The following is a 15,862-nucleotide window of genomic DNA, read 5'->3' on the forward strand; positions in this document are numbered from 1 at the left end:
CTCTAGAACCCTTGGATGGTTTTGGATTGACGTGTTCTATGAGATCCCACATTCATGGTTAGAATATGGCATGAGGATGAATGGTCGAAGAGAAATTTGGCTTAGCCATTCTATGGTCGGGTGGAACGTGCAAGCCCATTAAATATGATTATGGATATATACTTTTAAATTTTCCCTTTCTTTTGTTACTAAATTTACGTGTTCACATTAAAATTTATAAATTTACTCTCTTGATACTTAAAACCTTATTCAACTCACATTCATACCTAAATCATACTTTGAAGTCATTCTTAAACACAAATTTACATAAAATTTATATATTTACTCTATCGATACGTAAAACCTTATCCAACTCACATTCATACCTATGGCTTGAGAGTGTGATTTTGCACTCGTAGCCTCAAAGGGAACTTCACTTTGCAACCAAAATTTGTTCAAGCGTGGAAGATAAAACAAAGAGCAGATTTAATGAGTTTAGAAATACAATCATGTGTGACACATAAACATCATTAATAAATCTTAGGTAGAATTAAACAATGATAAATAGAGATTTAAACACTAGTTTACATACACTCCCCAAGTACAATGAACAAAGTATGTGCGACTTCGTCCAAAATTGTCGGTTTGCAACAAACGAAGGTGTCATGACAATGAAATGCATTAAATAGGTTATAATCAATGCGACGAAACTTAAGAATGATGAAGAAAATTTGAAACACATAAAATAACTTGACATAACACATGACGAACAAGGCAACACTTGACACAAAAGTTAAGTAGGCTCCAAAACTTGAATGTAGCAAAATTTTGGACGGTGTTGTAACAACGACGACATGTGCATATACAAAAGTTGTGTGTGTAAGGAATATATGTGGATATACAGAAGATATGCAGAAATATATATATATATATATATATATATATATATATATATATATATATATATAATTTACATATACGGTATATGCAGATATGTAAGTTATGCATAGACGGAAGATGTGGATAACTTCAATATATGTGCATATCCTCTGCATATGCATAACTTTTGTATATGTGCATAATTTTATATATTTGCATCTATTGTATATACACAACTTCCAGATATGTGCATATATAGAAGGTATGCACATATACGAGAGATATGTGCATATACAGAAGACATATGTATATACGAAATATGTGCATATACGAAAGTTGCATAATTTCTATATATGGACATCTTATGTACCACATATCTTCCATATATGTGCAACCTTCATATTGCACAAACTTGATATACGTTCATATATGGAAGTTGCACATATGCATAAGATATGCACTTATATGGAAGTTGTGCATAAAATGAGGATATGTATATACAAAGGTTGAAATTGTGCGCAACTTATGTATATGTGTAGCTTTCATATATGCACATATATGGAAGTTGCACATAAAAAAAAAGTGTGCATGTATGGAATATGTGCATATACATCATTTATGTGTGATTTCATCCGATGTATATGTGTAATTTATGTATGTGCATAATTTGTCTAAATGTGCATATCTATTTTCACATTTATGGAAGATATGTGCATATATAGAAGATGTGCATATACAAAAGTTGCACCTATAAAAAGGCTAAAGTTCTACATAGCTCTGTATATACACATAACTTTCATATATGCGCATATATTTCGTATATACACATCTTATCTATCGCATATTTTTCATATATGAAAGTTGCAAACATGTGGAAGATATGTGCATATATGGAAGTTGAGGTTGAAATCATGCATAACTTCCATATATGTGTAGTTTCCATATATTTGCATATATGGAAGTTGTACATATACGATAGATGCACATATGCAGAAGTTGTGCATATATTGAAGATGCACATACACATAATTGATGTGCAACTTTAGCCACTGTACGTGCATATTTTCCATATATGCACAAATCCGTTTGCGCATATACGAAAGCTACTCATATAGAGAGGCTTAAATTCTGCGCAACTTTTGTATATGCGCATATCTTCTGTATATGTGCAAGTTATGTATATGCACATACAAAAAAGTTGCAAATATACAAAATCAATGCACAACTTCCATAATATGCATATACGACAACCTTCGTATATGCACAACTTCTATATATGTGCATATATGGAAGTTGTGCATATATGGAGGTTGTCGTATACTACATCCATTATAATATTATATATCACCTCATACATAATATGTGCATTTATCTACAGTGAAGGATCACGCACCCTTGGTCTTATAAAGCATTTGTTGAGCCATCCAAAAAAAAATGGTGTATTTTGGGACTAATTCTTGTTTCGAATTCTCTCTAATACCCAAACCACCTATCGTTTTAGCATAGTTAAGTGAAAAATGCTTTGATGCCCTAGAAGGCTTGGGTAGAGACCAATATGATGATGGTTTTGTGATGTGTGGTTGGGAGGTGGAATCAATGTTTGATGGGTTAAGGTGGTTGGCCTCTAGAACCCTTGGATGGTTTCGAATTGTTGTGTTCTATGAGATCCCACATTCATTCTTAGAATATGGCACGGGGGTGAATGGCTGAAGAGAGATTTGGCTTAGCCATTCTATGACCGGGTGGAATGTTGAAGTCCCATCCTAGGTTTGGATTTTGCATCATCAATATGAGGTTATATATCCTTGTATTTCTATGAGTATTATACTGGTTTATATGTGGATTATATGGCTGTGATTTCCTTGGTATTTATGTTTCTATTATGTTAGCTATGTATATGTCTTATGACAATAGCTATGTATGGATCTCATCATGTTGTTACTTGTAAATGGATGAACAATCTATCTATGACCTAATGGATGAAATGGAAGCTAATGTGCTGAGGCATCAATGATTCTTATATATTCTTAGGTAAGTATGAGACCCATATGCTTAGATTTGTTATTTACACCTGCAGATTACATATTCGTGATATGTTTGACGAAATTCTCGTCATGGCTAATAGGGGTCTAGTCAAGGGCTAGTTCAAGTATTTGTCTTTTCCTCATTGTCTCCTTGTTACCTTATGTTCTTAAGGTGTCATTCAGCTCTGGGCGCTGACCTCGGCTTTGGGCCTTAAAAAGTGGCCCAAATCCCAGGGATGCTCGCACAACATTGAGAAAAATAGTCTGCAGACACTAGCATGCCTTGACATGAGGCAATCCAAAGCCTCCTAAATGCTCCTAGATGCTGGTAGGTCTATAACATGGGAGCATCTCGGGTTCAAGTGGTCCAAAATCTTGGTGGGACTTAAGGGATAATTAACATAAACTTTGGATGGTTCCTGACGGTCCTAATGTTGTTGTTGAAGGTCTGTATGGTGGGTTTCCATCGATTCCACTTGGTTAATGTGACTTAGGACACTGAATCATATCAAAGTGACCTCTCGTCGCATATCTAGCCTCGTTGGCCAATTACTTTGGTAGATGTGGGAGGAGGGCATTATAAAAATAACAATTTCAAAACTAAAACCCATGGAGGAACCATGACTAAGAGAACAATTAGAAAATAGTCACAGTATTGATGAACAAGTAGAAAAACATAGACAAAAAAGAGTAGTGTTGTAACCATCTAGGATAAGGCTTGATTTGTCAACACCTAATTAAACCAGAGTACAAAAAAGCTAGGAACACCAAGTAATGGAAGAGTAGCAATGCCAAGTCACAAATTTTTTTATCAAAACCCTCTTAAAGTTTCCAACTTCGTAGACATGCTCTCGATTCCTCACCATGAGAGCGAGGACTTTGTGTATGTGGTATGGGCTATGATAATTCATGGAGGGAGAGATCATTGAATTTTGTTTCTAAAGAGTTAATAGTGTGAATACAACCATGAGCCTATGTGAATGAATGTTAGGTTGAGCTAGCTACCAAATGGGTGGATCATTGACCCACCGTTTTTGTTAGCAATACCCTTTGTTACGAAATTAGAAATTCCCATGATTTGTCACCCTCTATAAGATATATATATATATATATATATATATATATATATATATATATATAATTTTTTTAAATTTGACTATTAAAAGTTATTTTATTGATTATTTATAAATATAGAGTATAAGCTAATTAAATTTTAAAAAATACAAAATTTTAGAGTTAATAAATTTAATAAAACATAATATAATAGTGTGTTGAAAATCATTATATTATGTCATATGTTTAAATAATTTTTTGGGAAATTTTGAATAATGAATAAATCATTTAATTATAAAAAAATCATAGCTAAGAAAAGTAAGAATACATTTAAATAACTTTTTGTTAAATCATATATATATATATATATATATATATATATATATATATATATATATATATATATATATATTTTAATATATAATATTAATTTATTTCACTAAAAATAGTACTGTAAGATTTGCACAAAAAACAAAAACTTAGAATAATAAAGTAAGTTAATTATTTTTATATGGATTTGTTGGAATTTTAGGTTTTCCTAACCAAAAAATGGCTTTTAAGTCTGATGTATAGTTTTCACAATCCATTTAATTAAAGGAAGTAAATCTATTTTTGTATTTAAAAGCTAAATTTAAATAATAAAATGTTGTAATGTATCACAAATTATGAGTAGCTAAAACATAGAGAAGTTAGATTATTCCATATTCAATGGCATATTGTAATTGTGGTAAGTTTTGGTCTTTTTAAATATATCTTCTATGTATATTTGAGTGTCCAAACTAATTTTTATTGCAATTAATTTATTTTTATGTATTCAAATATGCAATATAAATAATTAAAAATTACCATTTATTTCATCTAATGAAAAACTTGAAACAAATAAACAAAACTATATTTAATGTTAAAAAATCAAATTATTTTTCAAAATTTAAATTGAAAATTTCATTAAACCTGCATATTGTTTTGAAAATTGCCTTTCGTAAAAAAAAAATAAATTATTAATAAATTTAGAAGTTAAAAATACCATCATAAAAAACTCAATTTACAATTTTAATTATTATTATTTTTATTTTGATAGCAAATTAACGCTAAAACTTGAGAATTATAATTTATAAAAGGGTCATCACAAAAAATCATTGTACGTATCTACATTCTGATGCATAAAAAACTCAATTCTAAAATCATTATGCGTTAGATATCTTAGTAGAATTGGCATGGGCCATTGCTCCTTCCTTTGTGCTCGTTCGATCTAAATAGAAGATGCACATAAGACATCTATTGCGAAGGTTATTGGCTTTGTTCCATTAAGATAACTCCATATTGATTTCTCTAAAGTCGGGATTATAATTTTTAATAAAACCTCAATTTCCGTACCCGTTTCTCTAAATTTAAAATTATAATGTTGTTTTCGTGGTAGGGTTATGTCTACTGGAGTCTAACGGTGTGTCCCTGTCTAAAGTAAGGGTAAAGTAAATGACACTGCATCTGCACAAACAAAGTCAGCAGGAGCCAGATGTCACATGCTATTCAATAATTGTTACGTATGGGAAACTGTGGGATTCTCTTCTTTATTACTGAGTTAGTGGAATTCGAAAATTCCAATATCAAGAGGGAAATCTTAAACACATTCCTCTTAGGTTTAACTTGGCAAATTTCAATACCAAGAAAGGAGGAGAGACTGAAATATATTAACTCCACTTGTTCCCATTCTGGAATGCCATGGAATCGACGAGGTCAAATCGATCAGATGGAATCATTTGATTTAGAATGATAATCAATCGCTTCACAAAGGTCTGTTCATAACTAGGTTGCACTACCGCATTAAAGACATCTGCTCCAAGTTTTAATTTGATCAGATCTTACCCACTTTGGCTTACCCTGCAAAGTCATAATTATTTTCATGGCCTTCAATTAATAAATCCCAAAATAGTCTGGATATGCCATGTCACAAGTATTTTCATGGCCTTGAATTAATGCACCCCAAAAATAGTCCGTATATGCAATACATTGGAGCAAGAGTTTACGTAAAACCGACCTCTGCAATCACGCTTCTCGACCTTATGAGAATGGTGAAAGAACCCTTGGCATATGATCGTTTGATAGGACAATTAAAGGTGTTTGCTTTTAGCGGAGTCACCCACTTACATCTATCCCAAATTATTTGTGGGAATCAGCAGAGAAGGTTCAATTATTCGTGGCAATTAGCACAGAAGGTTCACTTCAGATGAGAAACGATGGTTTTTGCACATGCCAGAATTCTCGGAACAAACCTTGTCATTCCTTATGCAGACTCAATCTTTGTTTTAGATAACAGAAGTAGATAGCGGGAGTCCTCTTCCAGCTCCACAGCCATATCCTTCACTAACTGCAACTGATCCACCATGAGCACCTGCTCCGGCTCCATCTCCAATTCCTCTGCCCGCACCTCCACAGTGACCACCAACTTAGCCACCACCGCCACTTGGTCCACCAGCGAGGCCACCACTACCACCTGCTCCTCCGCCAAGGCCACTGCCATGTCCCCCACCTATGCCGCCTCCACCACTAGCTTCGCCTCCAATTCCTTACCCGATACACCACCGCCAGCAGCTCCGCCATGTATGCTACCACCACCGAGGGTGCACACCTGCACTTCAACCTGCTCTATCAGCTCCAATTTCAACACCAACAACTTTTCCCTTTACAAACGAACGCCCGAAACTCCCTAAATGTGTTTGATGTCTTCAACGATGCATGGGCGAGGTGGGTTTACAAGCTCAAACTTCGAATTTGAATGTTTTGGGCCGTTTTTCAAATTCAAATAGCATAATGTTAATGCGTACAAATCCACCTCATACATCATTTCATATACACTATTTATCAACAATCCACGTCGTATATCGTATCATTTTGTATTCGGACATTCCATGCAATCAGTACTCCGTATCAGTACATCGTATGATTTTGTATGAGTACATTCCATGCAATCAATATCAGGGTGTGTGGGGAATGGATGGACATATAATGCGCATGCCGCTGCGTTTGGATGACCATCAATATCAAAAGAGTACAGCGAGATGGATGATCATCAGGAAAGGGAGAAGCCAGATAGACCCATAGTATGGGCATGATTCTGTTAGGCATGACATACTCTACTGTCTCAGAGGCATTAAATAATTTATATGAAATATTTATAGAGTTAGAAACATTGGTTGTTTTATCAAAAAAATCTTGTAGAGATAGTGTTTGAAATTTGTTTTTGAAGGTGGAAAGGATTCAGCACCATAAAAAAAAGTGTAGCACACTTAAAATTTTGAAGTTTAACAATTATAATTTGGATTTATAAAATTCCTTGCCAAATTTTCTTTAAATATGACCAGAATTTCCATAACTTTCCAAACAATTCTTCTGGCTAATTAAAATAAAACCTTTCTTTATATCTAATCCATCAAATGAGAATAAAATTGCTTTTGTCAATTAAATGAGAACAAAATAATATTGGTATAAAACCCTCAAATGAAAATAAAATGATATTCTATTATCTGTCAGTATTCTATTATAAAACCTCATGGATGGATGGTATGTGCCGTGAACAAAATTCTGCAAAGTCGTGTCGAGGAACTCTCACCACGCATTGCATTTCAAATTTGTTCCGCCGGTTAAGTGAAGATTTGACATCTGTTTTTCGTCGTTGATGGTTATCGTTTTATCATTATGCAGATTTATGGGTCCATTCTATAGTTAGGAGTAATGAAGTGAAGGATATACATTTTGATTGGGGTTTCACCCTTTTTATTTTTTAATTAAAAAAGTTTCCAAATTTGGAAGTAATCGATCGAAAAACCGTAGAACATGACAGGTCATCCTCAAGGGCTTGTCATCAAGAGGAGAGCATAGCTGGTCACACCGAGTAGACGATTGCATTATCCATCATTGTGAAGTGAATTATACTTGGTAGAGGTTGTGGGGTTAACCTTTTGGTACTTTAACCTTCCGAGTTTTTATTAGATTATTAGAAGTTGGTGAAACTATTCAAGTATTCGATTATTTAAATTGTGTTTTGATCGTGTGAATATATTTCTCATTTTTTATTGGAAGTTGGTGAAAGTGTTTAATTATTAAAATTATGTTCCTAGGAAGGAATTTTTTTAATTCTTCAAATTTATAGGATAGTTTAATTGACCATTCCTTTGTTACCAAGTTTTATATAAATAATAATATTCCAAGTTCAAATAATTATCTATTAAACAAAGTTCAAATAACTATCGATTAAACAAGATCAAAAACTTTGAAAATTTAAACTTCATTTCTAGATTTATATGGTTTATATAGTAGTAATAAATAAAATATGTGTAACATATTAGTAAAGACATTTTACATCATTTCTTATATTTTAAAATTAGTGTAGCTATATAAACTAAGTGAGTGATGTAATATAAACATCAATTGTAGTATACATCAAAACACTTAACTTATAATATGTGTCACAATTTAAAATAATTGTTATTATTATTAATTATAAAAAAAATAATATATAAATTAAACATATATACATTTTCTAAAATATAGAAAAAAATAAATTATTTATCAATTAAACCATTTTATAAATTATTAATTTAAAATAATTAAATAATACTATAAACATATTAAAAAACTATAACATTTATTTTTTAATTAATCAATTTAATTAAAATAATAAAAATAACATAAATACTTTAACCTAAATCTTAACTAATTTAAATTTACTACTATAAATATTCTCTAATATCTATTATCCATTTCCTAATAACCAAAATTGACCAATTTACTTTACATTTTAATAACCAAAATTGACTAATGCAAAAACGGAAATATAGTAAGCTATCCAGTTGGTGGCATGGATTAATAACGCCGCCAAATTTTTTTAGGAGTTGTATAATGAGGGCACAATTTAGATGGGACGTGAAACTCTGTTAGCGCCGGGTAAAAAAAGTTAAAAAAAAAACAATCCAGGTAGTATTTGTATCATTTTTTGCCTAATGAAAAGAGATTTAGTATTATCAAAAAGTTATAAGAGTCCAAAATTATAAAATTTAAAATTAATTTAAATTTAAAAAAATTTCAAAGTTATTTCAAAATTTTGACAGAAATTTATATTATTTTCTGAAAAAAAAATAGGGGGCCATTTTGTGATTGTTTCCATCATTAACCAACCTTAACAAAGCTGCTCCTGAAGTACAACAGACGCATCGAATTTCATTTACACGTATCTCCTTCAATTAAAACTCTCACAGGGGTGATGAAACTCTTAGTACATAACGGAATAACACTACAATAATTTTTTTATTTTTCTTTTAAGTCTGTGTAATTCAATTGGTAATGCGCCATGGCTTAAATGAAATTTTGGAATTTTGGGTTCAATATTATTTTAAATAAAAAATCGAACATGATAAAAATATATTCTTACTAAACTTTAAAATCAAAAACCATACAATATACTTATTCAAGTGGTTACAATTAACGGCCAAATATACTTCAAACTGGAGTAGTAACTGGAACCGTGTAGTGTCCAATTATTTATGGTCAATTTTCGGTCCGAGCGCATGAACGAAGAAATGAGATGACATGTTATGCATGAGTATCCAACTGCAGAGTGTACATCGGGAAAACATCCATCACGGAAACTTGTGTTCAGGGCTTTAGTCGTTTGATATATACAGAAAGAGAAACAAAACATATTGCATTGATTCACAGATATACAGATTACAAGTACCTCTCACATAACATCCCGCCATCAAGCCTCTATTCTGTATATATAAAGCCTTAATATCCTGAGTATCCTACCACCTATTTCAGATTTTTTTACAAACTTTCACAACCACCTAAAATGATACAAACTATCCAGCTCCCAGTTGCTGAAACTAACGCTTCAGTGTTCGGGCTGCCATTCGAGTCTCATTTCCAAGAGACCAGATTTAACGCGAGCGAGCTTCAAGCACACGTCCTGAACTATTTGACCATCGTTATGCTTGATGATCCAACTATCCTTAGAGAGGTTGTTATTACTGGATTGAGCTACTACTTTCTTTCCGTTTGTCACCTCTTGAAGAAGGGGCTGTAGGTCAATTTCAGCTTCACCCATGAAGTCCCTCCGTTTGAATTTCGGGAATCTATCCTCATCCCATACTTCCTGCAAAGCCCAAACAAATGATTCGTTCATATATGTAATCAAATGCAACGGGTAAAAATTTATTGAGAAAGAATTAGGGTTAGGTTTAAAGAGTATACCACAGTAAGCAAGTGATGATCACGGTAAGAAACATTAGTGAATTTAAGATCTTCTTCCCAAATTGGATTAAGGTTTCTTTTTTTCACAGATGTCTTCACCGTCTGAGAACAGAAACAGGCAAAAACACTTGATGTTAGATGTATTAATTCTTAGCAATGGGAAAATCCGTTTCGCCCACTAAACATTATATTTTATAACAGAAGATTGTGTTTTATTGCTGAATTAGGGTTACTATAAATGCTGTGCTGAAATGAAAAGTTGGTAGGTTAAGAGATTACGGACTTCTTTGCCCAACGTGATGTCAACGTAAGGATCACTACTCATTCGGAAGTGATCCTTAATTACTAAGCTCGTCCCCTTTATCACATGCACTGTCAATTTTCCCATCTCTGCTCTGCAGCTTACACAAAATATAACGAGAGAGAGCGGTGATGTTGCAGAGACTGTAATCAGTTAATGGTTATATAATCATGTGCAGCGTCAAACGAACAGAACTTTAGAAGTTTTCGGTCCTGATCCGAAACCTAAAAAGTAACAGAATATATGATCTTGTCGAATACGTGGATCCAATAATGGAGTCACGGACTTCAAAAGCAAAGGAACGAACCAAACTTTATGCGGCGTTGGTACAACATTTTTAGTTCGAATCTGTTCAAACACTTCCATAAATTAAAGTAAATTCCAAGGGATATTTCTTCATAGCCCCACGTCGTGCAAGGTATATTTCTTTGTCATCTAAAGCAACGACTTGGCTCTTCCATGGTGCTCCTTAGACACATCTGTCAAAGCGACAATATATCTCATGAACATTAAAATATGTTGTTATTCTCTTAAATCAAGTTTGGGGCATTTGTCGTTAAGATGAGGGCTAGAAAAATGGAATATAAATGAAAATTTTAAAAATTATTTGATATAATTTGAAAATAAAATTTTAGTATGTATTTAAATTTTATATATATATATTATTTTTATTTATATATTTATTTATTATTTTAAGGGTAAAAATAATAATAAAAATAATTTAAAATTCTAAAAATTTTAATTTTTAACATATATATAACATTCAATCACATTTAAATTATAAAAATAATATATTTAATTAACAATGGTAATAAAAAAATATTAATAAACTAAAAAATTACTACAATACATATAATTTTTTAGTTATTAATTTATTTTATCATAAAAAATAAAATAAAACTTGTTTGAAGAATAATTTGTTATTGATGTGGAAGGATAATTTGATGAAGATAAGAATGTCATAAAAACAAAGAGCACTTTAAGCCCTTTCCAATGAGCTATAGCATGTCTCTTCACTCCTCTTCATGAGAAGAAATTATTTTTTTGAGTGAAGAAAACATTTTTTTTGTCCCCCTCTTCAAGTTGACCTACATGAACATAAGTCGGTCCCTTTTCAAAAGACATGACGATTCAATACATGGTTGAATTAGTATATATAGACATAACAGCTCCTCCATTTCCTCATCTATCTCTACCAAGGAAGACAAGCCATCGAGCTTTGACTTGAAGCATCAAGATAAAGTTTATAGCTTATGAACTTAAAGGCAAGACAAAGCAAGGAGCATTAATTGATATCTCTATTTTGGTTTAGAATTTATAGGTGAATGCATGTTTATTTTGTGGAGACTTCTTTTGTTGGATTTCAAACTCCTTTGTTGCCACTTGTGAAGAAGAACTCAAACTTTTTCCTTCTCCCTTGAACACAACACTTCCTCTCGACATTTTAGGCCTATAATATACCTTGGCTTCTGAAATTTTTGGACCCTTTACTCAACTTTATTTAGTAGACTTCTCGATATTCCTTGCAGAAAACCTCAACCAACATTGGAGTAGACTCTAGCCTTAGTTCTAATACTTTGAATCTATGATAAGAGATGAACCCCTACGTGATTGCAAACTACAATTATGTCACTCCTCTATGGACAAACTCAGCCTTCCCAAGTCACATTTGGCTCTGGAATTCATCCCTCTATGATAATATTTGAACCTCAGAGAAATTATGCCTATGGAAGGGATAATATTTGACCTCCTTTAGAACTGATCTTGGCATTTGTTTTTACCATTTCCTTGCATGCAACTTTTGATCAATTATTGATGAGACTTTATAATAATTAGGAGGATACTTTGGATCATAACTTAAGCAGTATCTAGAACAAATTTTGAGAGGGCGTAGACATGACTTTGGATTTCTTAAGAGTAAATTTTGGATAAGTTTAAAACAACATCTTATTGCAACCTTTTGAAACAAACTTACAGAGTTTTTGAAACATTAGAGAGCAACTTCTGGAGCCTTTTTGAAGTCTTTCTAGAGGAGAAGTTTGGAGTAGTTTTGAGATATTTTTGGAGCATCCTATAAAGCGTATTTGAATCAGATTTGAAACTCACCTTGAGCCATTATAGAAAAAATATTTGGAAGTATTGAACAATTTGGATTCTAATTTTTTGTGATAGAGGATTGGTGTCCTCATTGGTGCTTGGATTTATTGTGAGTATTGGAGTCCTCATTATTGACCATGTGGGTGCTTTGATTTGTTGAGGGGATTGGAATCCTCATATTGACCAAGTTGGTGCTTGGATTTGTTCAAGGTTATAGCCTTGAATTACTTAGATATTTTTTTGTACCACTTGGAGTTTGAGATTTTGTAAAAGAGGATTGGTGACTTCACTGTGTTCATCAATAAAATTAACTTTTGTTTTATTTCTTGTGTTCTAGTTTAATTTTATTTATAAAAATCTTAAGTGGTATATTCTAAGAATTGAAAAAATTATTGATTAACCCTCTCACGGTATTTTGAACAATTGTTATTAGTGCCATCTTATTCAAGATCAGCCTAACATCTCGAACAAGGATTTTTGAATCACAATGGCTAGTGTTAGTACTCGAAATGAACCTCAAGGCTGAGAAAAGGCAATTCCGAGGTAACCACATACCAAGCTTTTGATATGGCATCTAGCCTTGCCAGATCAGAGAGGGCTCTCTCTGTGCCAACAAAATGTGGCTGCAATAAGTGAATCTTAGGCTAGCTATGAGGTGCGGGGATTTGATTTAAAAGTTGTGGGTCGAAAATAGCAAGAGAAGGGACCATTGGGCTATGGATTCGAGGCTAGTTTCCACCGGCAAACTTGGGGCAAAGTAAGTGCAATGTTCAGCCAGATAAAAGATTGCAAATGCGAGAAGAATAGGGGAGAAAGCCCACTGCCCTGCAGGCATCAATCAGGGGATGGATCTACAGTAGCAGCGTTAGAAGACAGAGAAACACAGGGTTACTCAACAAAGCATCTAAAAGAGGATGGATTCTACAAAGACAACCACTACATTTAACAACAAAATCATTGTGAAAGGAGCATCACAGGTGGATGGATTCCTAATACTTCTCTTAGATAATGTTGTAACAAAAAATAGCAGAAAAGATAAAATATGTAAGTGAATTTACAAGAAAACATGTTGTACATTAAACACCATGATGGATCCCAGATCTAAAGGGCAGAAAACTGTTTTATTAAAATAATATTCAGGAAAACTTTACACAGTCCAAATGCCTCTTCCTGTTGCAGAAATCGAACCTCTACATCTTTAAACTAATCATATTTATATAATATTACAAAATCATTTTAATTTCCTCAACATAGGAAATAAAAAATAAAAAATAAAATAAAATTAATAATAAAATCCTATCATAAAACAATATTACAAACTAATTTGCAACTAAAACTCCAAACAATCTCGAGAACCATGAGAAATAGTTTTGAAAACCCAAATTAAGTGAAGGTTTGCCAGGTGGATTAATATCACTGTATCTGCTCCTTTAAGTGTGGAACCATATTCCACAAAATCTTCCTTTTGACTGCCACCTTGCACCCACGTGCACGAATCTTGGAGTTGGTTGGTCAACCTGCTGATCTTGTTGCTCTTTGGATGTTCTTTGACTGCCATTTGTGCCTAGAATTTTGCGAGCTATTAATTTTTACAACAATAACTCTAATGTCATCAGTATGAGTGTCATACTCCAGCCATAACCAATATAATTCATCAACAATTTCAGCACAAGCATCGCAAGGATCATTGAATCTGGCAACACCATATCAAACACCGCTTGACTGGAGATAAACTCAAAGACTCCATCAATTTCATCTCTTCTCACTGGCAATTCCACAAAAAGCTAAATCGAATCCTCCTCATACCCATGCATACATAACAATAATAACTGTGTTCTAAGAATTACTCTTTCACTCAGACATTTAATCAAACAACTGGTTCGCTTCCTCTAGACGATCACTTTTGTTGTAGATATTTACAAGATTGTTTGGCAAGAAGGTGGCTGACTCCATTCCGGATCTGATAATGAATGAACCTTTCATTACTCTTCCATAGAAAAATGTATTAAAAATTAAACGAGTAAAATAACATTTATGCATCCATCATTCTCTGGATTGTTGGTAACCTGAGCATATTTTTCCCACACCACCTTGTCTGTTGTAGTATCATTGCGATGCCATGATTGATCTTCGAACATGATTACTTCTCTAGGAGTTTCGAAAGTATGTTGAGTCCTACACGCAACGCGAAAGGGCTACGCACAGCGCCACACTTCAGAAGCGCAGCGCCACAGGGCTATGCGCAACGCCACACTTCCAGAAGCGTAGCGCAACACCACCTCCTTCGATTGGCTTGGCTTGATTTTTGTGTGTTGTGGATGCAGGGTAGCAGAGTTGGGCCTTCAGGAATACTTCCATGGGAACAATACCCTTATTAGTTTTCCATAGTTGTTTCAATAATTGCTTTCTCCTCATCTCTAACAACTCGTAATAGACATCAGTGCATTTTACAGTAGCAAGGATAGGATGAGACCAATTTACTGTTGAACGTGAGAGATGCTCTCGAAATACCACGATGGAGCATAAACCTCGACAGAGCGCCCTTGTATTTTCAAAGAAGGGTAAAAACAGTGCTCCCCAATAATATCTGGATGCTTCAGCCTGGAGTACTTATGCACAAATTCTGTCATTGGCAAAATTGGCACTACGAAACCATCCAAAACCTCTAGCACTATGAAATAACCCAGCTGCATGAAAATAAACGTGAAACGATTCTGAAAGTGGAAACATTGCCGATGTAGTCATGTAAGATGAAAGAGATCTTCACTCGAGAATTTGTGCATGAAACTTGGCTAATTGGCTTGCCATTTTTGTTAGGACGAGTTTTAATGTGTGATTCCTTTTCAAGTCCTATCTTATCATTTAATCCCAATTTCAAGTCAGGCATGCTTAAGAGAAAACTTTTCATAAGGATTTTTCCGATAACATCACATCGAGCAAAATAATAGCCAAGTCTTTATATTCACCACCAATCCTCAAACATACTAATGTGAAGAGCACATGGTGTCCTTATTTCACGGGAAATTCCCTTCATCTAAAACCAACAGTCCTAGTCCCTCCAGTAGAATTTGTGGCAACATTCTGTCATTTGATTTCCTGATTTTTGACAAACTATACTTGAGAACTATGAATAACTTACAAGGAGAATACTTTGTTTCTCTGTGAACCATGAGACCAGTAGCTGTAAACCTTTCACTAGCAATATCATTGTCAGTAATGTACAGCGCCCTTTGCACAGATTCATGGATATCTCTTTCAATCAAAGCAGAGAAACGAGATCACC

The 15,862-nt window shown here is 33.4% G+C and overlaps 1 protein-coding gene across 1 annotated transcript; it reads right to left on the bottom strand.

The window, feature by feature from the left end:
- Window positions 1-9,618: 9,618 nt before the first annotated feature.
- On the bottom strand, window positions 9,619-10,625 carry LOC149206128 (protein C2-DOMAIN ABA-RELATED 10-like). Its single transcript, XM_089393641.1, has 3 exons — window positions 10,465-10,625; window positions 10,182-10,283; window positions 9,619-10,083 (listed from the first exon to the last, which is right to left on the bottom strand). Exons 1-3 carry the CDS (start codon window positions 10,567-10,569, stop codon window positions 9,823-9,825), a joined length of 468 nt encoding a protein of 155 aa, XP_089249767.1. The 5' UTR covers window positions 10,570-10,625; the 3' UTR covers window positions 9,619-9,822.
- Between the last annotated feature and the right edge of the window lie 5,237 nt (window positions 10,626-15,862).

This window comes from Pinus tabuliformis, chromosome 1_2 (assembly GCF_031772625.1).
Source record: "Pinus tabuliformis cultivar Carrire ecotype Pingquan chromosome 1_2, CPIR1, whole genome shotgun sequence".
NCBI lineage: Eukaryota > Viridiplantae > Streptophyta > Pinopsida > Pinales > Pinaceae > Pinus > Pinus tabuliformis.

Coding starts and splice junctions, on each gene's coding strand:
- LOC149206128 (XM_089393641.1), bottom strand. CDS start 10,569: ATGGGAAAATTGACAGTGCATGTGATAAAGGGGACGAGCTTAGTAATT. Junction 10,284..10,464: donor ACATCACGTTGGGCAAAGAA/GTCCGTAATCTC, acceptor TTCTGTTCTCAG/ACGGTGAAGACATCTGTGAA. Junction 10,084..10,181: donor ATCATCACTTGCTTACTGTG/GTATACTCTTTA, acceptor TGGGCTTTGCAG/GAAGTATGGGATGAGGATAG.